We start from the raw sequence: 26,404 nt of genomic DNA, 5'->3' as shown, positions 1-26,404 counted from the left end.
TTACCACCAGTCTGACAAGATACCTTAGAAATCTGCCCTTCCCATATAATGGGCAACACTTGTATATCATTCTTGGCATGCCAATATAGCTATTATTCAGACTGAAATTAGACTCTCTTCCTGTGTGTGCCCTGTAGCTCTGCAACCTGGCTATTTAACCCTTTGAAGCACTTAACATTATAGTCACTTTGCTGAGGCACCCCATTCCCCTTTCTCAAAGCCCCAATTATCTTTCATCCCTGGCAGAGTAGTGGGAACATTCACCCCGCCTGTAAGTTTTATCATTTAGAAAATAAACTCCTATATTTTATGTCTCCAGCAAGGAGAAGCTTTTCCTTTTGCAAACTGTATCGATTTAATCCTAGAGGCAACTGGCAGCGGTCCCAGGAGCTTAATCAATATAGCAGGACCCTACAGCATCTCGCTGCAAAACAGCTCCCTCTCCCTCTCTCCTTCTCCCCCCTCCCTTCTCTCTGAAATGCTGCTCAGTCTGAGCCCATGTCTTTAAAAGACTGTGGAGAAGAGGGTCACATTGTTACATGAGCAAATAGGCTCTGAATCCCAGTTGGCACAAACCAAGTGGCACAAGGAAGATGCTGAAGGCGAATCTGACAAATTCATAGAGATGTGTCTATCAGCGGCTATTAGCCATGATGTCTAAAAAGAACCTCCACATTCAGAGGCAGCAGATCTGAAAGCACTACATGCTGTCGAGCAATGGGTGGGACACAATGCTAGTTTGGGCAGTGATGGAAACAGAATGCTGGATTACTTATGACATGGGCCTTGAGTTTGATCCAGCAAGTCAACTCCTACACTATTGTTATTTCTTTATTTTCAGACCACCCTTCATTAAAAACCACAGGGCAGTTTACAATACACATTGTAACATTAAAACATGAAACACAACCTCAATGCATCAGTAAACTACAACCATATTAAAGGCAAAGCATGATTTGGTTCAAAAATCACAATGCAGCTGCATTCTAGGGCACAGTCTAAGGTGCAGACCAACATATTCATTTACAATAAATAAATAAATAAACAAATAATAGACTGCTCCACATATAAAATATCAGGACAGTGTATAACGAAATTTGCAAAAAAAAAGAGCATAAAATCCCACAAAAACAATGCATACCAGTATGTTCCAAAGTGAAGAGACACATTTTTAACTGCTGATGGGAGCTCAGAATGAAAAGTGCCAAGAGGAGCTCAAGGGTCAGGGGGATTCTGGAGGTGTGGTGCCCTGTCCTGGGACATAGGTGGGAAGAAGAGTTTGGATTTGATATCCCGCTTAATCACTACCTGAAGAAGTCTCAAAGCGGCTAACATTCTCCTTTCCCTTCCTCCCCCACAACAAACACTCTGTGAGGTGAGTGGGGCTGAGAGACTTCAAAGAAGTGTGACTGGCCCAAGGTCACCCAGCAGCTGCAGGTGGAGGAGCGGGGAATCGAACCCGGTTCCCCAGATTACGAGACTACCGCTCTTAACCACTACACCACACTGGCACACTGGGACCATGAGCAGAGTCTCCTTTGCAGATCTCAAAGCCCAGGACAAAAGATGATACATTGAGAGGTGATCTTTCAAGCCACTGGAATTCAATCTTTCTCTTTTGTTAGGGCTTACACATCAACATCAAAACCCTGAACCGAGCCTGGAAGCACATAGACAGCCAGTTCAAAACTCAGGCACATCTCATCCTCTGTGGGATTTGGATGAGTTTCAAAAAATGGGGAACAAGAAGCCAGAAATGGGAATACATTATTTATCACTGGCATGCTTGGGCCGCAGACTACACGTAAAACATAAAATGAGGATTAAATCAGCTACCACTGAAATGGGCAGCAGGCTCCTCGGACGCAGCTTAATTCATACGTGTATATTTCTACCCCACTGAAATGAGGCTTTAAAGAAGCATTCTGTTGCAGCCAACATAATAGGTTCCAAAGTGGACTTGGTTGTGGAGCGTGTGTGCTACCCACAAAAGTTATTTGGTTAGCAAAAGTGCTCACAGGACCCAAAACATTTTTGTCACCTGTTCTACACAAAAGTATGGGGAGTAGGAATACCAGTAGCTGTTGGAGAAGTAATTCAGAGGAAGCATCATTCAGTTCAGACTGCCTTTAAAACCCAAGGTTGCTGGAAGCTGGAAAAGAAACCACAGACAATGGGATATTCCATTACTGCGGTTTCATAATAGACTTCCTTTGTAGAATGTATTGTTATTACTGCTGGTAGACCAATGATTATTTGTCCCGCTCTGGAGCAATGTTGGGGTATAAGTCTGACTAAAGCCAAGTGAGTTTCAAAACATGGACCTTCACACTAACCACAAGCCTGTTTCCCATCTGAAGCCTCAACTAATAGTTTTTCGCTACTGTCTGCCCTCTTTCCCCCTCCCACCATTCACGGAGGAAAGCAGAGAGCTCAAATGTGCAGTGCTAGCGCCACATCTTCCCTTTTCCTCTCTCTGCACAGATCCTGCTGAAATGGAAGTTTTAGGCCCCCTGACAGCAATTGGGCAGGGGTTCAGTTTCCTGCACAAGAACCGCTTTCAGGGAGGGACAGCAGCCAAGAATGTGGTGGTTCCGTGATCTGCATTAGAGGCTTCAGAAAGAGGAGCACTTATTAGGGGCTATCTGTTTCCATAAACCTACACATGCGTATGTCAACCTTCCTAAAAGGACAGAGCAGCCCTACTGACTTTTAGAAAAGAAAGAATCCACATCTTGATCACATGGAGGCCAGACAACCTGGCTATAGCACTGTCCATGCCAACCTTGCTTTTCAAGGCAACGGGGCTTAGCACCATCTTATCCAGACCAGACCACACACCCTCTATTTTGTCATTTCCACCCCATCATTTGAGGGCAAACCCTCAGAAGATGGCTTGCAATAAAAATACTAAAAGCAATGCAACATTAGAATAAATAACATGCAGTAAAAACAGCATCAGATAAAATTATATACAGGGCCCAGCCATAAAATCAATAAAAGCTCAAGTAGCAACACAGCCTAGGAGTTTCACCATACCACATGCCTCTGATTTTCCCAAAAATAAAAACAAACCCCCAGGGTTGCTGCTTTCCCCATCTATTCAGTCCACACTCCCTCCCTTTACTTCTCAACATCAGAGGCAGATCTCAGTAGTCCTTACTTGAGGCAGAAAATGTATAAGTTGCTTATGAGGCTATCCTTACAAAATGGAAAACACCAGTTCTGCAAAGTGACTAGGCTTTGCCACAGGCTTTTAGGCAGATACTGAGTAAAAGAAAGCAGCACTTCTGGTTTCCTCCACCCATCCTAACCTTCTCAAAGCAATGGAAGCAATACTCAGAAGCCCTACTCACTCTGGGGTTAGGAAGTTTGACAGTGGGAGAGATGGGGTGAGTGGGTATGGGTAAAGCAATTGGGAAACAAATGGCTCAACCCCTGCAACCCAGCACATGCTCCGTCTCTTAGCATGCGGTGGCTCCCAAAGCTCAGGTGGTGAGCAGGTCACCTGAGATTGAGATGCTGGCAGTAATGCCTCTAAAACCCTTTTCCTAATCCCTATATGTGAGGCGTGGCTATGCTACTGTGACACAGCATACCTTCCCTGGGACTGTTTATCACAAGCCTGTTCACAACTGGGACATTTTTGCACACACTTATGAAGAGAACCGCCGAAAAAGTAATTTCTTGCTTCACTCTGATCCTGCAGTTTTAAGCCTTTCTGGCCAAGCAAAACCAGAGGGGCAGCCAGCTCTGCACACACATTATTCAGCACATGAGCAAGCAGGATTGGGAACATGGCAGACAGGCTGTTCCAGCCAAGGCATTACTGCAATTGTATGGCTCCGGGCAGAAGGCTGGCTCAGCAATGATTACAGCAGCGCAGCTCCAAACAGCAGAGCACTTGTCAGAAGAAAGTGGAATGATACTCTCCGAGCCCCTTGGAGTCTCTGCTTCCCAGATTAAGCATGGGGTGCTCTAAACAACCACCTTCATGTTACACCTTGGTTTTTCTGTCTTGTGGCCCTCTTCTTCCATATTCTCTACCTGCCTCTCTCAGGATAAGAAAGGACAGCAGCTACTTTTTAATGCCATATTGCTGTTAAAACCCAGCATATCCTTAAGGGATGCTCAAGAACGATTTTTGGTCAAGAGTGGTGCCACCTGTGACCATTCTGAATGTTGAATTGAAAGTGGAAGAAAAACATTTAAAAGACTTGTCCCGTGTTAAGTTTTACGTTAAAAGCTCAGATGCAGGAAATGCAAAAGTCAAGTTAAACTACACTTTTTAAAACAACCAAGGCGCCCTGAGTGCAAGAGAAAACTCTGGGATCAGGGCATCAGTTCTTGTGTCCAGAGGGAAGAAAGCTTCACATTGCATTGTGGTATTCTGGGACTGTAAAGCTTGGGTTTTCCATCCCAACACCCTTGGCTATTACGTGCTATCATCTTGCATGTCATCTTTGAAACCCGCAAGCAGGTCTGATCCCATTTCATGTGCAACAAAGGGAGATATGCAGAGCAGTAATATAGGTTGTCCTTCCTTGGGAAATGTGAAAGATTCTGAACAGAAAATAGCCCTGAACATGACTGAACCACAGGTTGCGCTGAGGCCCAACAGGCACAGAAGGAAGGATTAGGGTAGAGGACATTTCTCTTTCTCTCTTTTCTCTCTCACTCTGTTTGTCTCTCTCTCTATCCAGGAAATACTTTGAGAGGACTGACACTACATCTCACAGTAGAGGACATGGGCCCACGAGGACAGAGAGGTAACAGTTGGCTCATGTAGTAAAATGGCTCATTTCCCCAGAGGAGGAGATGGGAATGGAAAAGAAGACAAATGTGGGGGAATAGAAGAAGAGGAGGAGGAGAAAAAAGGGAAATAAGACCTGAGCTACGAAGAGAAAGATGGGTGAAAGATGGCAGAGGAAACCACAAAGAGAAGGGAAGCTAAGCTGAGGAAGCAGCTCCTGCTGTTCACGCGTGCCACCTACAAGTCTCTCCTCCTCTCATTAATTTCACCATCACATGAGCTGCAGCCTAGATTCCTCCATGATGAAATATTCAGCTCAGAGGAGTCCAACTGAGATCAAAGCTCCTCGTTTACAGCATGACCCTGGGGAGAGCTACACAGTCACTGCCGCTGGGATTAACCAGAGGCCATGCACTGCTACAGTGTTGTGACAAGAAACCCACAGTGCTCTGCCACTAAAAGATTGGGGGTGGGGGAAGAGAAGCATTAGGCCTCGTTTTCCTCAGTCTCACTGTTCACAAGGACCAGGGTTGTGATAAGGGGGATGGAAGCAGAGCTCTGGTAAGACGTCAAAAGGCATTATTCAGGTAGGGGCAGAAAGAGCTAAGGCCAACTCATGGAGGAAGGAGGGTTGTTGAGTCCAGCAGGCTGAAGAAGAATGTGGATAGGTACAAGAAGCTCAGAAGTAAAAGACAAGAAATAAAAACAGACTGGCACAGAGGTTATACCCAGATAAGCTTCTAAGTTTCCCCACAACCAGTCTGGTAGCTGAGCAACCTGTCACCCAGTGGTCTCTTAAATATGCTTACATAACCCTTAAGCCTAGGTGTACAGAAGTCTCTTTCATCGAAGAACAGAAACCTGCTTTAAACCACTGTGGACAACAGGGTTCATGTATACAGAAGAATAACCTTTTGAGGTAGGCCACCTAGTTCCAATTCCTTTGAGTTAGCTGGGTACAACCTCCTCCAGTGCACACAGATACATACTGTAAATCGCTGGGGATCTTGAAGTCAAAGCCCATGAACCTCACATCCTGTACCACTAGTACCATTTGCAGGCAGCGCAATCTGCTGGCCTAAACTTTTGAAGCACCACTACTGCAGATGGCCAGAGGCTGTGCTGTAGCATTAGGACCCAGCAGCACCAGGTGACTTGAGGAGCCATGGGTAGTCCCATCTGAGTTTATATGACGGCTGCCTCAGCCTGACTTAACATTATTAACAACTTGTTGATCAGCACACAACTGCAATGCTGCAGACTGCCCTACTTAAGCTATCACTGACCAGGAGAATTCTCAGTTTCATAACTGTATGTTAAACTGGTTGGTGCTGCAAATTGTAACAACAGAACAGTTGTCCATCCACTAAGAGCTAGTGGAGGGGCAGGGGTATCATGATTTAAAAAAAATCCCCAAGATCTCTTCTAGGTTTCTCCTCTTGATAGGAAGTTTCCATTTCCTCTATAGGTCTTAGAAATGACCAACTAATTACCACATTTTCCATGTTTCAAATTACTTGCTTTTAATGCCCTATTAATGCCATCTTGGTTCTACTCTACATTTTTAATAGAGCTTTTAAAGGGGGAGTTGTCCTTTATTGTACAATTGTGTAAAATGTACCTGATGCCCCTTATTCTAAAATTCGCATGGAACGGAACTCCTTTTCTAGCAAATCCCTTAATATTTGCCCAATAACTCTTGAAAAAGAGGTGTATCCCAGTTTCTGAAAATTGGGGGGGGGGACACCCCATCCCTTCTTGACAACTGAAAACTGAGTCAAAATTAATTTATATTATGTAAGGTAATGATTTAAAAAATCCATTTGAATTTGCAGAAATATTGGGGTGGCGTTGATCTGATTTCCCAAGTGTTAATTAATTAACTATTCCTTTTTTCTCCTAAGCAGCTGGCATGTGGCACCAAGGGATCAGATGCCGCTTCCTGCATTCATGTTTTCCTAATCAATGACCAGCTCCCCCCCCCTCCATCCAGCCACCAAATCTTCTCCATTTAGGAAAAACAGCCAATGCAGAAACATTTAGGCTTATGTGTGTGCACATGCTGCTATCTATTTTTCATCCCTGGCGACATTCAATGGAATGTTTGTTGCAAGATCCTTTCCTAGTTAGAATAGGGCAAAAACAAATTCTCTGCACTGAATGACAGGGTGGCCAGCTTGTTTTGGGTGATAAATTGAACGCTATGCAAGGCTGTTACATCCCATAGCTTCTGAGGAATATTTTCTGCCGTCTCCTTCTGAACTTCCTTTGGCTCTGTGTAAGGAGGCCAGTTTTAAAGCTCTCCATCACCCTGGCCCAGACCATATTTCTTCCTTCTTGCCACTTCATCCTCCTTTTGCTCTCTCTGCTCTGTGCAACAAGCTCATCTGCTTTAGTTCTCTTTGTGTTCTTTTTTCACAGCCATCTTTTTATGCCACTACAGCACTGCTTCCTAAGCTTGGCACAGATGCTTCACTGCTATTCATCAAGCAAATCGCCTCTCCAGCAGGCAAAACAAATCTTTTCTCAAAACCTCTATCTTCCTGGCCTACCAAAAGCCAAAGAGTTCCATGGAATTGCCTGCCTCCCAGTAGCCCACACCTTCCCCCACACAGCCCAGCTGCCTTTCTTTCCTCGCCTAGGTACCAAGACCACTCAGCAGGGAGCAGGTCTCATCTGCAGCGCTCAGAGAATGCACATAATACTTGGAACCATCAGGACACAAAGATTCCCTAGAGATCATCTGGCTCACACAGTCCAGGTAACGTAACAAGATTATTTATTCCTAAACAGTATTTTAAAATCTAAAACAAACCCAGCCGACTGTGGTTTATAAAAGCCTGCAAAGTTGGATAAGCAACTGTTACTAATGGATGTTGAAAATCAACAGCAAAAACCAGGACGAATGATGAAATTCTGGTTGCCTTCATTTTTTACAAATGAATTTCGGTGGTGAGTTTGTCATATTCCTGTCTTTCTGAGGTTACTGTAGCAGGATGGGAGCCACTCCATTGTGTTCTCCTTTTATAAGCTAATCTGGTAACAGTGAAAGCGTGGTCACAGGGAAGAAGCCCATAACCACGGAAAATAAACACTGGTGTGGGAAGGACTCATGTTTAATCTAGATCAGTGATGGCCAAACTTGGCCCTCCAGCTGTTTTGGGACTACAGCTCCCATCATCCCTAGCTAACAGGACCAGTCATCAGGGATGATGGGAATTGTAATCCCAAAACAGCTGGAGGGCCAGGTTTGGCCATCACTGATCTAGATCTTCCATTGTGACTAGAATAACACAGCAGGGACACCATTGAAATGACTGGCTCCCATGCAGCAAAGGCAAGGTCGAAAAGACCCCTGTGAGGAGCAAATCTCAGGAAACCTGGATTCCAAGCCACCACATTCCCCACTCTCTACTCCTAGATCTTGCTCTCATACCAGAGCTGGCCAGCACTGACTTCCAGAATCCCAGTTCTCATTTGCTCTAGCGTATGCCTCCAGTTTCAAAACCGGATTTAAAAGGATCCTCTCTTAGCTTACTTTTTCTAGCCAGGCCTTCTCATCTACAAAATCTTACAAGAACATAAAGTGCATGTTCTGCTTCCATCTTAAAAGCTAACCTCTTCATTCTGTTCCTGCAACAGAGCTATTAGTTCCCCTTTCCCCTTTTATCTACTTCCACCTCTTTTCTTACAAGGGGTTGGTCTAGATGATCCTCATGGTCCCTTCCAACTCTACATTTCTATGAATCTATTATACTTTTGCAGGATGATAGGTATTCAGACATAGGCTTATTATGGCATTAGCCACTGGGGGGGGGGAGCCACTTCCAAACAATTCTCCCCCTCTGAAAAGCAGAACCCTCCCTGAGCCTACCAGTTAAGGGCTTGTTCTGGGGAAAGCAGTAGAAATAATAGGGGAAATAATCATGGCCCTCCCAGATAAAATAGATAGTTTGCTGCAAGAACTGGATTGTACAGCAGCTCCAGCAGTCATTGTGCTTACAAACACTGGGCTTGTGTGCCAAGGCCCCATGACCCGCAGTTCCCTAGTGGCTAATAAACACATGGACACAAGTATTTAGGTTTATGGGTTCAAATAGGCCACAACAAAGCATAAGAAGAGGGCAGGTGGGTTGGGAGATCTGGCAAAAAGGCGAGAAAGAAGGGTCCCCCAGCCATGCCACGGTTAAATCTCCCATGGCTATGCCTCCTACCAGTGCTGATTGGCCAGCAGAGCCACAGTGGGCATGGCTCTGCCCAGCACTGCTGACACAGCTGAGACGGCATGAAGGGGATGTTGACTCCCCACCCGCACACCGGATCACTGCAGGGGCCCAGATGGCTGGCCACTGAAAAGGTTGAGTGGACTTGTCTGAAGGAACTGTTTGTTTGTTTTCTCTAGCAAACATACAAACACACACATATTGTGTACAGGTGAATGCTAACATCTGTGGCAGGAGACGGACAGAAACCAGAGGATTACATGAGATGGAGCCAGCTTGTTACTTGCAAGAACTGAGGGGGGGGGGGGAGGACAAAGAATGTGGCAACTGCTCATCAGAGAAGCAGCAGGGTTGGGGAGTGCTGGCTCTCATTTACAGTGGAAAAATCCTTCCCTTACCTACACACAAACTATGAGATGTAAATCTAGGGATTCCTCATTATTTGTTACTGTCCCCAGGTAAAAAGGCCCAAGGCACAATGTTAGCTGATTTAGAAGAAATTACTGTGACTGGTTCTTGTTATTTCCTGTCCATCCTGCAGCCACTTTTGGCACACACCAGTTATTGGCAAAGCAGCAGCTTCACAGACCTCACTTCAGGGAACCCTGGGCCTGGGATCCACCTCATTGCACCTATGCCCAGGAATGACTCATGCATTGTTAACAATATTGTCTCTTCCCAGCACCTGCATTTGTCATTAGTTTTGAGGGGACACTGGGCAAACTGTCGTAGATGATGTGGTGACTCTCAAAAAAGCTTTTATTGATGGAATATTGAAGCACCCACATGGAGGAAGGAACTAGCCATACAGTGAAGAGAGCAAAGAGAAAGAACTAGCTGACTCCCACAATTTCACAAATGACACAAACCCACAGGGCATGAGTAGTCGGTATCCTAATACACAGCCTTCTTATTTGTATCTCAGGCTTAAAATGGGAAGTGCAAAAGCAGAACTCTAGCTAGAGTTCATTTAATCGTAATAATGTGCATAACTGTTCTTTTTTACTCCTTGCAGAACTTAAAAGAAACACACACACCCCTCAAAAAACTACCTGTCCTCCAACCAGAAAGGAAATAGCAAAGGGATGTTGTTTTGAATGGTATGCTCACATGGGATTCAACCAAACCCCAACAGGAGAGAGTGGGTGGGCACAGGTGAGATTTTTACTAAGGGAACAGCTACATGGGGATCAAAATGGGTGATGGATAGAATTACCCATTCAGTGTCTTCTTGCCCACAAGGCAGGACAAATGAGAACAGCTTAAGTAGTGACACCATAGTGCCACTATTCCATCCTATGCATCTCTATATTGTTGGAATGGATAATAAGCCTATGTCTGAAGACCTATCATCTTACAAAATGTTGTAAGACCCTACCCACCCACAGACTGTCTCACCAGAGTGGTGCATGCTCTAGTTATCTCCCGCTTGGACTACTGCAATGCGCTCTACATGGGGCTACCTTTGAAGATGACCCGGAAACTGCAATTAATCCAGAATGCCGCAGCTAGACTGGTGATTGGGAGTGGCCGCCAGGACCATATAACACTGGTCCTGAGAGATCTGCATTGGCTCCAAGTACATTTCCAAGCACAATTCAAAGTGTTGGTCTGACCTTTAAAGCCCTAAACAGCCTTGGTCCTGTATACCTGAAGGAGCATCTCCACCCCCATCATTCAGCCTGGACACTGAGATCCAGCGCCGAGGGCCTTCTGGTGGTTCCCTTAATGCGAGAAGTGAGGTTACAGGGAACCAGACAGAAGGCCTTCTTGGTAGTAGCGCCCGCCTTGTGGAACGCCCTCCCATCAGATGTCAAGGAAATAAGCAGCTATCCTATCCTATTTTTAAAAGACATCTGAAGGAAGCTCTGTTTAGGGAAGGTTTTTAATATTTAATATTGTATTGTTTTTAACACTCGATTGGGAGCCGCCCAGAGTGGCTGGGGAAACTCAGCCAGATGGACGGGGTATAAATAATAAATTATTATTATATTATTATTATAATAGTCTCCCTCTGGAGGTTGTAGAGTCTCCTTCATTGGAGGTTTTTAAGCAGAGGTTGGATGGCCATCTGTCGTGGATGCTTTAATTGATATTCCTGCATTGCAGGGGGTTGGACTAGATAACCCTAATGGTCCCTTCCAACTCTACACTGCTATGATTCTATGATTCTAGAACTTTTACATCTCCCCTACCCAGAATATGCTTCAGCTGCCTAATGAGTCAGGGATGCAGAGGAACAGGAAGTGGATACAAATGCATTTCCTTTTCTCTCCACAGCAGTGTTCTCTTTGAGGCTCCTCTAAGAATCACAGACTGCACAAGGATAGAGCAGAAGAAATGTGTAACAGCACCACATCACATTCTACAAAGCCAACCCTGCATTTTGTGGTACAACTTGCAATGCCCGTTTTGAGGGGGGAAACACAAAGCATGCAGAAAACGTATGAGCCTGGGCCACATGCTACATAAAACCATAATTTCAAACAAACTATGGTTTAGTGTAAGCGAGCTCAAAAGTTCTCACAGTGCTCCTCACTCACTCCTGCTGCTACTGTGCCACAGAAAAAGCAAGCTAGAGTCTGGCCTGCCACTTCATCTGACCCCAGGCTTTTGGTTAGTTTATCTCCAAATAGTGATTGGCAACCAAAGTTTATTCTTGGCTTACCACTTGTGGATTATCTGGGGGAAGAAAACCACTTGCACAAGTTTGGACAACATACGGTCACAAGCCAGACTCTGGTTTGTTTCATCCACTGTGTGGCAGCAGGTGTAGCAAGAACTGTTGACCCTTGCGCATCAGCATGCAACGCATTCATATTAAACCACAGTTTGTTTAAAAGTATGGTTCAATGTGATCTGTGAAGTGGACCAGTAAAAATCCATTAATTATCCCAGCCTCTTCCTGGATAACTCCTCAAAGCTATTCTCCAAGGAAAGGCTGATGAAGGAAAAGAAGAATGCCCACAACAACCAAATCAGATGGAAAAGATATTTCTGTCATTTTGCTCCAACCTGCTGGGATAGCAAAAGCAGGGCCCACACATCCAGGTTGTAATATTAGACTCCAGGTGATGCTTACCCCTGTGACCTTCCCCTGATAAATCCACTCAGATAGACTTGCAGGTTCAAACACAGGTAATTCTATGCCTTATTGGCCTTAGCAAACAAGAAGAAGGAGAAGGAGAAGCTTCTCCATCTAGCTATCCCAAACCTGCCAGTGCCATTGGGCACACATGACCTTTGCAATAGTATTAGTTGGAAGCGATTCTCTATCCTGCCTCTTAATTCTGATACTTCTGTGCAGAGGATCCAAGTCAGGTTCCAGGTGTTTAACTATCTGCACAGAGCCAAATCTTGAACAATATCAGCACATGCTTAAACTTACTTACGCAAGGGATGAGCCTCCAGCATTGAACAATCCACACAGTCATCTAATGCAACCCACAGTATAGGGTTAGTAGCATCTACATATTAGTTCTCTCCTCCGCCGCCTCCTCCTCTCCTGATCAATGCATGCAATGTAAAGTTGTATGCTACCAGAAGAGAGCAAGTGATGTTCAGAAAGGGCGCTTGCAGAGGAAACTGCTCCAAGTGATTCAAGGAAATGTGTCAATATATAAGCACCAATGAAAAGTGGTAACTTGAAATTGGATCGAATTCCTGAAGCCACAAGCCTCTTAAAAAACTTCCCTACATCACGTTCTATATCCACTCTCAGAAGTAGCATGCATCTGTATGCCTCTGTACACCAATTGTCGGGCCTCAGAAGAAGGGAGAGTGCTATAGCCTGCTTGCAGACTTCTCAGAGGCATCTGGTTAGCTGCTGTTAGAATAGGAAGCTAAACTAGCTGGACCTTTGGTCTCATCCAGCCAGGTTCTTAGGATTTTATACTGAAGTATCTTCTACAAAAGCACCCCCAGTGCCAGAAATGCTACTGAAAAAGGGTGGAAGGAAGTACAATTGTGGCAGAAGTGTTTTAAAGGACTGAACCTTATATTTTGATAGCTCAGTGGAATGGCAGGAGATCCAGAAAGCACCACACCTTAGCTGAACGCACTTGCAAAAGTCACCACAGATTGACTTGAGACTGATGAGATAAATAGTAAAGCAAAATTGGAGGGAGCGGGTCCCTAAGAGGGAGCCCCCCCCCAAAAGTCAATTGAGTACTGGGTATGCTTAGTGGGCCTGGTTTGCTGACTGAATGGAGGAGGGGAGGAATGGAATGGAATGGAATGGAATGGCTGGAATCCTATCCATTTTCTTGCAGGTTTCACTTAGGATGACTACACTTTATATAGATGTTCTCATATGCTGGATGCGATTCAGACATCTTCCCCAAACCAGGTGTTTCTGCTTTATGAGTAACACAGTTTCCTAGCCTTTGAATCACAATGGGCAGGATTCACAATCAATACATTTTGGTATGCAGTTTTAACTAATGTTTACATTATTGCAATCAACATGCCCCAGTATATGAACTTTTGCAAATAATGAATGTTGGTTGGACAACTGCATCACAAAATCCAGATACGTGCAAATTTTGCAGGTTTTGGTTCTCAAATTGTTTCAGAAAGTGCAAATTAGATAGATTAGCCTCAAAGTGTACACTGAATCCAATTTCTCCCCATTCTCTAGCAGTATATGGAGACAGCAACTGCTCTCTTCATTGTGGTAGCACAAGTGTTTCAGGTTCCTTTTGGATAGTCCCTGTGACATCACTGAAAATGAGAGAGACAACAGTCCTGCCCGTATCATATTATACCAGTGCTGAGCTTGTAAAGAAGGGGCCCCATGAGAGTCAAAGCAAGCCAAGTGTGGGAGAATTCCTTTGACAATTTTCGGACTCTGACTTGAGACCACAGCAGAACTCAGAGCCCAGGTTACTCTAGCAAGAGATTTTCATTGGGATTAGCCAGCATCAGCCTCCATGCACACCCCCTTTTTGCATCTCCTGCTTTGCTATCTGCATTGTGTGTGTGTGTGTGTGTGTGTGTGTGTCCCCAAAAAGAAATGAAGGATAGGAGACAGCAGCATAGCTAACTCTGTAACAAGGCTATGTTCCTTATTGAAAAGCTACCTTGCCATTCATTATGCATCAACTCAATTTTGCACTATTGTTTTAGCATTGCAGGGATTCTCACAGAGGCCAAGATGTGAGAGAGGCACATTTTCAACTAACTGTCTAAGTAAGTTCTGGGTGTGACCTGGAGGCAAAAATACAAGCTCAGGAGAGAATCTGGAATTTGCCCAATGAATTTAATATGTATACAATTAGAGAGTGGAGTAGGGCCAGTATTCTCAATGTAGAAGATTCTTTCTCTGGAGGGATCAATGACAGTGTCTCTCTGGACTAAGAATGGTCACCTGGTTGGCAAGAGATCAGGCTGTCTTCTGATTTGACTCAGTGACACCAATATGGAAATATACCCAGGGCTGCAATGTCTCTCTGAAGAAGAGGAAAAAAGAGGGCTGGTGCATATTTCATTGTATATGAATTTAAAACTGAGTTGAAAGGGGGCGGAAATAGCCAGGCAGCAACTCTATACATGCAATGCATAATTAGCATTGTGCTTCTATCCTGAGATCAATTTCTATGAATTTTTGTTAGATCTTTTTCTTTTCTATTTGGCAGCTCTTAAAAGTATTACCTCCTCTTTGCCAACTTTTACTAAAATGTTCTCATGGGGAAATTGACAAAATGGTTGGTATGTTTCTGAAAAACTGTAATATCCCTCAAAAACCAATGACCTCATTATGTCCCTCTGTAGATGCTACTTGATATATGTACTTTCCTTCTGTACTATTCATTATGTATATTGTTGGGGTGGGGCACAAACTAGGTCATATTCACCTATAGAATCACATTCTCTCACGGGAGCATCTAGAGTCCTCCTTTGCTAGTTTCCCCATAATTTACATTGAACGCATAAACGGACTACGCATAGTTCACATGATGGAACAGCTTCTCAGAGAGGAAGTAATAATCTTCCACACTATGAGTCACGGCGACACACTCAGAAGTGAGGAAGGGAGCCTTTTCTTGGCAATGTTCTCGTGAACCACTTTCACTCTCCTTTCAGGAGAGTCACCCCTGAGCCTGTCGCTGTTGCTTTTGTACCATATATTCTCCAGTCCTATTTTTTTAATTAAAAAATATATTGCTGTAATTAAAAAAAATATCTGCCATACCTTAATGAACACAGAGGTGACCAAGAGCGATCATGCATATTTGCACACAGCGGTCATTTTCGAAATTGTCCAGGTGAAGTAACATTTAAAGATGGGACTGAAGTGAATCATTGGCAATGGAAACAGTGATAGAAGGTCAAAGTACTGGCATATGTCTCTTTCTTGCATTTCCAAACGATGGCATGTATAACATTATTGAAGTGGGACCACTGATTTACATGGGCTGACTGCCCATGTAAAGGGAAACGCTCTAGTAAATCACCACAGCGTGCTTACACAACCCCCCACTTTTCACGAGAGGAAGCATTTACTCTTGCATGCACAGAACACACAAATAAAATGCTTGCTGCTGAATAACTGTCATGGACAGGTTGGGCACAGAGGAATAATGGGAGGAACCAACTGGTGAGCCCCAAGGGAAGAAGGCTCAGAGCCCAGGGATTGGTGGTTTTATGATGAGTGGTCAGAGGAGGATCGAGAAGACTAGGAGGAGGGGGAGGTGTCAGAAGCTGAAGAGGTAACAGGGCTTAGTCAACTGAGCGAGTCTGTACCAGAAAGAAGTCCAGAATCAGTCAGAAGCTGAAGCAGGAGAATGGGATGAGGGAGGCCAAGAGGCAGATTTGAGTCAAGCTGGTGCAAAATCATGGGTGTCTCCCCCCTTGCTGTGACAAGCTCCCTTTCTCCCTGCCCTCCTAGAACTATGAGAAGCATGTAGTGGGAGGAGAAAAGGCAAGCACATAGGCACAGTCTCCGATTGCTTGGGGGGGGGGGGACCCAAGAGAGGAAGAGACATAGCTGGCTGTGGGAAGGAAGGAACCTTTAGTCTCAGCAACTGCTTCAGGGGGACAAGACCGGAGTTGCTGTGCTCATTAGGCTTGACACTCCTGCTTTGCTAATAAAAAGGTAACTTTAGCCTGCTCAGTGTGATTTTCTGCTGGCTTGCTCCTGTCAATAATCAAAGCTAAAGTTCCAGTGTTTTCCCCTTTTGTTCATAATAATAATAATAATAATAATAATAATAATAATAATAATGATAATAATATTTATTTATATCCCGCCCTCCCCGGCCAGAGCTGGGCTCAGGGCGGCTAACACCAGTAAAATTACAATAAAAACATGAGGGGCAATTTAAAATACAGGTTAAAAATACAATTTAAAATGTAGCCTCATTTTAATAGTAGCCCATAGATCAAAACCATAAGGGGAAGGAAACATAAGAGTCAGACTGAGTCCAAACCAAAGGCCAGGCGGAACAGCTCTGTCTTGCAGGCCCTGTGGAAAGGTGTCAAGTCCTGCAGGGCCCTAGTCTCTTGTGAAAGAGCATTCCACCAAGTCAGGGTGAGTACTGAAAAGGCCCTGGCCCTAGATGAAACCAATCTAACCACCTTGCAACTTGGGACCTCCAAAGTGTTGTCATTTGTGGACCTCAAGGTCCTCTGCGAGGCATACCAGGAGAGGCGGTCCCGTAGGTACGTGGGTCCTAGGAAGCATAGCCAAGGATTTGTCAAACTGAAATCCTATACTCAGAGAAGTAACCTCAATAGTGTTCAGTCGGACTTGCTCCCAGGCAAACGTGTATATTGGTTGCAACCTAAAGGAGTAATTTGTAAGAATATGGTGATACTAAAGTGGCTAATGAGATTGTGCAATCTGAATCCCTGAATAGTTTATGAGCATCACTTCTGGCAAGTTAAATGTAAGATTGTAATATGACACTCCAGAAGAAATTTGAGGAGCTGAAGACAGAAATGCTAACAATAAGGGTTTCATGTTTTTATTTAACTACATCAGGAGGAGGAAGTCAGCTGGGAATTGGGTGATGGAGCCATTAGACCATAAAGGTGTAAGAGGAGCAATCAATGACATCAAGGCCATGAAAGGGAAGCTAAATGAAATCTATGAGTAGATTGATACTTGCTTAGAATATGGTGGGACTACATGTTTACTGAAATTGCTGCACATACACTGTGGTGTTTATAGTGTGTAATTCACATTCACCTTGCATGATTGAGAAAACATGCATAATACAAATGAAACAGGTGCAAATGCAAATCTTGCCAGGAACCAGGAGTTCCTTTTCCTTTCTCTTGAGCAATATTCCCCAGCTCCCAGCCAGTAAATACAATAAACAGAAGGGCTAAATTGGGTTCAGTTTCCCAATTTTCAATAGGAGTGGGGGATAGGATTTTAACGGGGATAGAAACCTAAAATAATAGCCAAGCATTCCAAGGTATAGCCTACTTTTCAATTTTGATTTGAAGGAGCTGATTACCAGATTAATGTCATCTCACTTGTCAAATTAACACTGTATCAAATTGAAGGAAATTTAATTGCAGATGAAATATATCACGGCTATGACATGGATAAGAACAACAATTTCCAAGAGATAAAAAGGTTCAAACTGTTGTCTGAGAAGTTTAAATTGATAAACATATTGGGGGACAATATAACAATCATCCAAGAGTTGGGGAAGATCTTATACAAAATAGCTGAACTAATCCATGTATGTAAACACCACTAAAACTGGCTCCTGAAAGATGGCTTGAAAAGAGCTAACATAAATACTTTTCTTTTAGGCAGCAAAAATAACCTTGGACATTGCCATCCAATAAGCATGACTTCAAGTCAAGAGCAGTGAAATTATTAAATAATGTGGGAATCAACAGAATTATCAGACTCACTAAAAATATGGTAATTTGAAGAACCATTAGCACAGTTTCTGCAAAAATAATTGGAGTTATTCAGCAGAGCCTACCAACACAAGGAAAAGGATGTTCTAGTTCAACATTCCTCACCCTGGTGCCCTCCAGAACCCTGTTGGTCATATGTACATAGATTCAAAACTATAAGAAGATCTCACAATATACGGGATAAAATGACAGATGACAGCCAGTGTCTTCAAGTGCCAATGAACATATGCAGACTTGGATAGGTGGGGGAATCCAATTTACTTACACACACACAATTGTTGTTTAGTTCATCTGTTTAATGACCACTGACTACACAATAAACTGGGTGACTGCAATGAAATGCTGTATGATGAAAAATAGACAACTGAATTCAAAATCTGCCATTTTATAGAGAAATCCTCAAAGGGACACAGAACCAAGATGATCAGAGGATGCAGCCTCAAAAAAAGGATTCCTTTGAAAAATGGAAGTGACATGTGAAAGTGTTTTTTTTTAAAAAAAAACCCTTTGTTTCAATACAACATCAGACGAGAATGATGCACTGTCATCAAATAAATCCCTAGCATTGTTATTGATGCCCACAACACCTATATATCTGCAGTATAACATTTCAAGTGCAACAGGTACAACTAGCTGAGAAAAGAACTACATTTTCCCAACAACAAACCACTGCAACTAATTACAAGATCCAACCCCAGTAATGACAGCTGGAAGCTCAGCTTCAACTATTTCTGTTTTTCTAAGACTGTGAGGTGATTTTTGCAGAATTTTGAGTACTGTAGGCCTGTTTTAGAGGGGTTCAGACATTACTGCAGAAGTGCCGTCAGCCAAATATTAGAATATACTTCTGCCATTTGGCTTCTTGTAACATTTGTATTTCTAGTAACATTCAAAGGAGAACTTTCGCATCTCACCCTGTGGTCAAACACATAAGCTCCTAAAGTGCCACCAGCCAAATGAGAAAGTGACTGCGCTTTTGACTCGCTGCTTTTCTTTGACAACATCCAAAGCAGCTCTCAGTGCAGAAAGCACACCAATATTGTCAAACGCCATCTAACCTCATGCCACAACAGGTATTGTTTTTATAACCATAGCATGCAAACAATAATGGGCCAGTTGCACTAATTAAGCAGTTCGCTGCCAGTTTTTATTTGTGCCCATCTGTCTGTAGAGTATACACACAGCATATAACCACTGCATCCGTGTTTTTAATGCCAACTCAATAGTACACTCACATCCTCGTTCTAACTAACGCTGTTACATAAGATGCATTCTTGGAAAAATTAAGTGCTAACAGCAGCATAAAGGACTAGCACAATTTCCCCCAGCCAGTCATAGGGCACAATCTGCCTGGAAGTTATTTTGTGCAAGCCCCTGTGAATTAAATGAGACCTGCACAAGAATGAAGATTCATTCATTTCACTGAGGCTAGAGCAGGGGTGCATCCTAGTATATTGTACCCCCAAACCTGCTTTGTTTTGGTTGAACATGCCCCATGTCAGTGCTATTTTTCTAGAAAAAGAGATGCTGGAACTGACCATGAACGCCTCCCTTGTTCTCTTATAATGGCAATGGCGCTCACCTGAGAGGTGCCAGAACTGAGTTCCGGTGAGTTCTGGCTGAAAAAGACCCTGCCCCCAGTAAACCCATTTAAGTCCAAGTCCTAGTACATTGAACACCAACCTCCTAGATACACAGTATTAGAGGAAGTGTGGGTGACATATTCTTCATCTTCCTCACTGTCCTTAAATTCTGAACAAAGCAGGGTGGCATGCATTTATCCCCTACATAGAGATGTGCTCTTCCCCCATCCTGGTGCAGAAGTAATGTGTATCTTCCTATGGGAAATATAGACATCACCTTTTTTTGGAAACTGGAGAGAAAAAACATGAGTCACTCACACTTCCCCTTCCACAGCTTCTTTCTTAAGAATATTCAATGTTGTCCCTGTGGTTAGAACAGGCTAGAACTCTTCATCATTTGCCAGCTCTAGTCAAGGTCCAAGAGAAACTTCTCAAGGCTTAGAATAGCTCTGGTCCTCTGCGGCTTTTTTTGCAAGCCCCTAAACTTGCTCTGAGAAATGGCTGGATCATCCATTTTGCCCAATGAGTAGGACTTCCACTTCCACAAAAGACATGGGTGGTTGGTGAGGGAATGAGAGCTCCACCCTGGCTAACGCAGCCTTAGACATGGGGCAGTGTGTGGCCTTTTGGATGGTGAGAGTACCTTCAATTCTATGCCAGAAAGAAGCTTGCTTTCCTACCCACCTGGAGATTCAAGTGTGTGTTTTCTAGATTTAGGAATGTTCTCAGAGAGAACCCGAGTTCAAATACATCATGCCAGATATATTAAATCCAGTGCTAGCTCTTACATACAAATACGACAACCTTGCGTGGATACAAAGATAACAATCTTTTGGCACCAATCAGTATTCCCTACTCCTGCACCAGTGTTTACAGTATAGTCCTTAAAAATAAAAATTAAAAACCTGTGTGAATCCACATGCCCATTATTAGTAATTAGCAAACATCCCAACAATTGCAAGGTGGAAAAGAACAGAGGGTTCTAGCCCTTTCCCCCCTCCTATACTTCTCCATCCACACTCCACTGTCCATCACTGGGGCCATTATCACAGGTGGGGCTCAGGCCCTTGATAACATACATTTCCCCTGCCACCCAATCCAGAAGGGGCATTCAGAAAGGGGGAGGGGAGGGACAGAAGCCGGGAGAGATCTAGCAAGTCTCCACTTCCTGTTTTTAGACAGGTATTGTGAACCTTCTTATTCTGGAGGGCAATTTATAATTCCAACTGTGGTTGTTGGAGGGTTTTTTTAAGGTTTTGATCCCGATGTGTTTTACATTTGAAATTTTTAAATGCATTTTCACTATTACATTTTATTTTTGTGCAACTATTAAGTATTATTTTGAAAAACATAATATAAATTATATTAACCAACTAATAAAACGCTCCACATTTCTCCATTCTGAACTCAGGTCCTGATTTTGCAGGGTGGGGAGTACAAAAAAATATGCCTTCCTTCTTTCACCCTACATCTGCTTTCAGCAGGGGAAGATGGAACCTTGTTCTACTCCTCAAGGAGCTACAGAGTCTCCCAATAGGCAAGTATAAGCGCTTTACTTTTCCCCTACAGGAATGAACAGCAGCCATTAGTGCAGAGGGTTAAACCTGACTCTAATGATTCCAGCACCTGTAGAAAGAAATGGGATTCCTTCTCACCTTAGCCCTACATTGTAATCACTTTGTCCCAATAACTTAACAGAATTCATTCAGAATTGATCCAGCCATTATCCATAGGATTCTACCCTTTCATCCATTTCTTAGTCATGCTAGAGCCTGGCTGTCGACCTTTAGTTTTGCTGGATGATCACTTTGAGATGGGATGGAGGGATGGGGAGCACAGCAAGCCAAGGCAACAATCTGCATTGCCCCAAATACCACATCCAAGTGCCGCAAAAGCAACCTCTCTTGGCTGGCAATGGAGGAGAAGAAGACACCACCCTTTGGAGGGGCAGGTTTGCCTAAGCATCGTTAGCCCCTAATCTACAGCGTGATGGAATGTTAGAAGAATATGATGGGACACTAGGGAAAGTGTAACAAAAGGAGAAATTGTTGGAGATGAACTGGGGTTTTTTTAGACAGATGATAGCTATGATTTCCATTAATAATGAAAATGAGGTAGCCTTGTGCATTGAAACAGGGCTCCCACATTGAAGGCTAGGGTAGTGAGGTAGAAAAGTTCTGTGTGGTTACACAGCTCTATCTGCCATAACTGACAATGGGCCCCTCATGTACCCACAGGGCTCAGACATTGTGGCCATTGTCTATAATACTTTTTTTTATTGTGCAAAGGGCACTGCAATCCTTGTCTCATTTATCCTTCCAACAAACTCACCCTATAAGCCGTGATTTGTTTATTCTCATTTTACAGATATAAATTAAGTCTAAAAGGATTACTAGGATAACTTGCCGAACGTAATCCCATAAGATTGCGGTTGTTCTGAGATTACAATCTGGATTATCAGGAAGGGGGGAGGGAAGCCAGCACTTCATCTACAGGATTAAACTGCTCTCATCACGACCAAACTCCCACATTTTATCACATTCCTCTCCCTAAAAACAAAAGGAGCATTGCAAACTCACATGAAACAATAAATAAAGCACAAACAACATGATACTTCAATAGATTCTCGGGATCTATAAACAATTACAGTAAACAGAGAGGAGTTTGGCTGATTCGCTTTTCATCTATCCATCACACATCTGTCTCCACCCATCCACCCTACAGTTTTCTTCAGTACCCACTTTTACTAACATCAAATATCTGCAGTGCTCATGCTCGGTAATCCGTATTTCAATAGTGGGCTTGATCATTTTCAATGTATGTATTTTAAGAAAATCACATTTGCAAGTATCTACTGTATGATAAGAAAGGAACCAGCAATGTAACCCAATTGACTTGTTACACCTGCATTAACTCATTGGTTTCAAGAGACTTGCTCTGCCTTCACTTTCCTGTAAACAAAATGTATATTCCCTCTCACACACAGATGACAAAATTGCACACACACAAACGCTGTGTACAACACAACTACACTTTAGAAAGACTTTCTACACACACACACACACACACACACACACGCACACACACACACAGCACACCTGCTCTAGAATACAGCATCTCCCTGCAATCTGCCTCATATTTTAGCCCCTTGCTTGTGCCTCATATTTTAGCCCCTTGTGTCAGGATTTTTAGCACATTCCAAAATAACAATTACCTCTCCAGGCATAATATATGTTGTCCCTAAACCATATTCTGACTCGTAGCAGACACTAAACTTTTCTAAGCAAGGTAGGCATAGGTTTAGAGTCTATGAAACCCAAAGACCCATACAAGATACAAAGTACTATACAAACTATTATAACAGAAAGCAAGATCTTTTACATACCGAGTTGATGTGAGGGAGGCAGCGGCTGCGGATCTTGCATTTTTCTCCACCATCAGAGGACCTGAGAAGCCCCCTCTCCCCCTGCAAGGCCCAGCAGAGGCAGATGAACCCAACATGCCTCCTATATCTCTCACCACCCTATGCCACTCCCAAAATACTGCCCTGGGCTCTCTGAACATATCTAGGACTTGGATAGTAGATAACGGATAGCAGACCCATGAATCAATGAAGAGGGGCACTGAAATCTCATGCTGGACCTCAAAACTGGGAGGGTGGAGGAGGGGGGAAATGTGCTCAGTGGAACGTATTGATGGTTCAGTTTCACATCCCTTTCTCTTGATTTCTGTCTCTAGTATGGGGGCTACACTTGGCTCAGAGGGCCTCTATTAGGTTGCTCTTTGCCCACCATGTGCCTTTTCTAGAGACTAGGCTGAGGTTGGCTCCTCCTGTCTCAACACTACCTGACAATTCCCCCATTAATAAGGGCCTTTATTTTCTGCGCAACTAGCTAGACACAGTGCTTTGAAGCCCCACTCTCCACAGCACACCTCTGGGAACCAAGTTGATTGCTGACTTTCCAGATGGCACATGAAAAGCCTGGCCCCATATGCCCCTCTGCCTGAAGAAGGGGAAATGAAGGCATGACTAACAAATGCAGTCTCCAAAACCCTGAGCCAGAGGAAATGAAAACTGATGCTATCGGTCCTCCTCGTCCTCTCCTTCCTCCCCATCCTCCCTCCCCACCCGCCTTTGCATGGATGAAAGACAGCTGGCTTGAAAGAGCAGCTCAATAACAGGTATTAGAGGTAAAGTGGGATGGGGGAGAGAAGGGAGGAATAAAGAAAGCAGGAGAAGCTTGGCTTGGTGAGAGGCAACTGGCCCCTGCACAAGGGAGGCTTGCATGTAGGGAGAGAGAGAGAGAGAGAAATCCATGAGGCAATATACAACTTAAAATCAGCAGAGAGACATGGGGGGGGGGAGCAATACATCAATTAAGCATTTCAGCTAGATGGATCAGAGCAAGGATGCATTCAGTGACAGAGCTGTCAGCCTCGAGGGTTGCATACATGCATCTGAATCGTGCCTTGAGAAATCAGGGTGGAAGATAAAGGTCCCTTGCTGACTAGGTGGGGTAGCACATGCAGGAATGATCCAGATGTGGTGCATGAATGGGATGGGTATGCAGCCGCTGGGTTGGGGGATGTGCAGGTGGGCTTCATGCATAGAGACAGGGTGGGCCAGGCATGCAGGCAGGAGCCAAAGTGGGACACAGGCTTTGCCATTGCTCTTTCCCCCTTAAGTTTGAGATGTTCACTGCGGCCTAGGTTGCTGGAAGCCCTCCCCCCCCCCACAGAAAGGATATGGCCATTCGGTGATCTTTTTGGCGTATTTCCTCACCACGTTGTCCTCACTGAAGAGGAAGAGGGAGCGGTTGACAGTCAGGCAGCTCTGCCGGACGGGGATGGGGTTGTAGAGTGCCATGGTGCGGGCTCGCTGGGCCATTGACTGTTTGTATATCCTCTGGGCCCCCGGGGGACCACCTTGCCGGACGCCCCCGGCACCCCGGCCACCTCCGCCGCCTGCCGTTCCGGAGCCAGCTCCCCCTGCACCTCCTGCCCCATAGCGGGCTGGCACCTCGTCTCCAAACCGAGCCATCCTGTAAAGAGCAAAGGGCCGGGGGTTACGCCGCTGAGGATGCTGCCGGAGAAAAGAAGAAGCTCATCACATCCCATCGGCTGCTGTAGGATGCTGCTAGGGAAGCTTGCAGCAGAGGGAGGGGCACTCAAGCTGGAGAGCGGTCGGGAAAAGCAGCAGAGATCCTGGACATTGTCACTCTCGCCTCCCGTTGCAGGGGGGGGTGGGGGAAGCGATGAACAAATTCCCCACCCTCTGCCCAAAAGGTTGCAATTGTCGGGGTGGGAGCCACACCCCAGAAAAAGAAAGGGGGGAAAATCACCCCAAAATTGTGGGTTGCAATTGGTGGGGGGGGGGAGCAAAAAGACCAATGCACCAAAATGCCCCTAAAATTAATTACAATGAAAAAGAAAAAGAATCAATGCACCATCAGTTAAAAATATTTCAGTTTAAAGAATAAAAAATGCATTGCCACTGGGAGGGAGAGGAGGGGGAAATGACAATTAAATGTAGCGACAGCAGCACCTCCTCCCCACTGAGGGAGGGAAAAAATGCAATTAAAGAAATCAAATGCACCAGTTCCTTGCTCCTGCCTCTCTTCTCAAGCCCAGAGGGAAAGGAAATTGAAATAAAAATAAAAATAAAAAGATGCCATCAAAATTAGGCTCACTGTCTAGGTATTTGCAATGCAATTTGATGGGAGAAATGCAGGCTTCCTCTGTGCCGGACAGCTTGGCAAATGTTTGCACTCGCAAAGAAAAAAAAAGCACATATATATATTTTTCTGTAAGATTTATGAAATCAGTACATGCCCTCCCATCTCACTGATAGAGAAATAAAGTACTGCATTGGTGATGGGGGAAAAAAGATATTTCTTTTTTTAAAAAGCAGAAAAATACCCCCCCCACACACACACAAAAACCCCCAAAGACACCCTAAAATCAAAAGAAAATCCCCCCCTCCAAAGGTTTCTTTTCACAGGAGCTTCATCCTGTTATCTTCAGCACTGTCCAAAATCTGAAGGCGAAATGGTTTGGGCTCTCTTTAAGCTTCTGAAGCTGAAGGCTGTGCTCCCCCCCTTCTTGCTATCCAGCGGTCTCTCTTCCTGCCTTTTTCCCGTGTGATTGCGTGTATGAGTGTGTGTGCGTGTGAGAGACACAGAAAAAGAGAGCGTGTGTGTCGGTTTTGCCTCAGCTTGGAGTTGAATGCAGCAACGACATCCTGTAAAATCCAAAAATGAGAGAGACAAGAGAAGTAGTTGCCATCCACCATCTACTCATAAGGGTTCCCTGGTTGCTGCAATGTCTAGTATTTTTTCCTGCCCTGTATTCCTCCTCCTCTCCTCCACCGCCTCCTCCTCCTCTTGGGTAAGCTAAAATAAGACTGGTGTTAGGGAGGGAGGGAGGGAGGCAGGCAGGCAGGCAGGCAGGGAGAGAAAATGGAAAAAAAGAAAGAAAAGGTCTGATTCACTGGCAGGTTGAGCTCTAATGTGCAGCAGTGGATCGATTTAATGCAAGCACAGAGCATCCCAAAGCCTCGGTCAGGCTTGGCACATGATGGCCTAGAACCAATAGCAGGGGCTACAGCCCAACCAAACCCAGTTGGGTTTCTACAGGGAGAGAAGGACACACACACACACACACACAGCTTGATGGGGTAGGAAAAACCTGCATACAAATGGCATCTCTCAGCAGCCCACACCCTGGCAGATTAGACTGATGTCAATTCTCTGATGTAGACTTAGATCTTTCTACTGGAAAGCAGGAACATGAATATCTCTACCCCGCCTTCATGCCCTCATTTGGTATAAAAATCAGGTCAGAATGGGCTTCCCTTACTTTACACATTTTATAGTGAAAGCAGTTGGCAACTACCAAGTCCTGGGGTGGAAGTGGGGGCAATGTTAGAACCGCCGTGCAATGTAAGAAATGCGATACTGCTG

At 44.3% G+C, this 26,404-nt stretch overlaps 1 protein-coding gene across 5 annotated transcripts in view; it reads right to left on the bottom strand.

Annotated features, from left to right (window-relative positions):
- The window catches only part of CACNA1A (calcium voltage-gated channel subunit alpha1 A), a 269,886-nt gene that overhangs the window by 185,635 nt on the left and 57,847 nt on the right, over positions 1–26,404 (bottom strand). For 4 of the 5 annotated variants that reach the window (XM_081900883.1, XM_081900882.1, XM_081900884.1 and 1 more), the window contains exon 3: positions 24,192–24,484. In XM_081900883.1, coding sequence (XP_081757009.1) covers positions 24,192–24,484 — 293 coding nt within the window. Of the gene's footprint in view, positions 1–22,827; positions 22,900–24,191; positions 24,485–26,404 lie in introns of those variants that run through there. The other variant, XM_081900885.1, reaches the window with a different exon arrangement.

This window comes from Podarcis melisellensis (assembly GCF_964234715.1).
Source record: "Podarcis melisellensis genome assembly, chromosome: 2".
NCBI lineage: Eukaryota > Metazoa > Chordata > Lepidosauria > Squamata > Lacertidae > Podarcis > Podarcis melisellensis.
The sequence above is the reverse complement of the archived record's forward strand: the minus strand, read 5'-3'. Positions and strand labels throughout refer to the sequence as shown.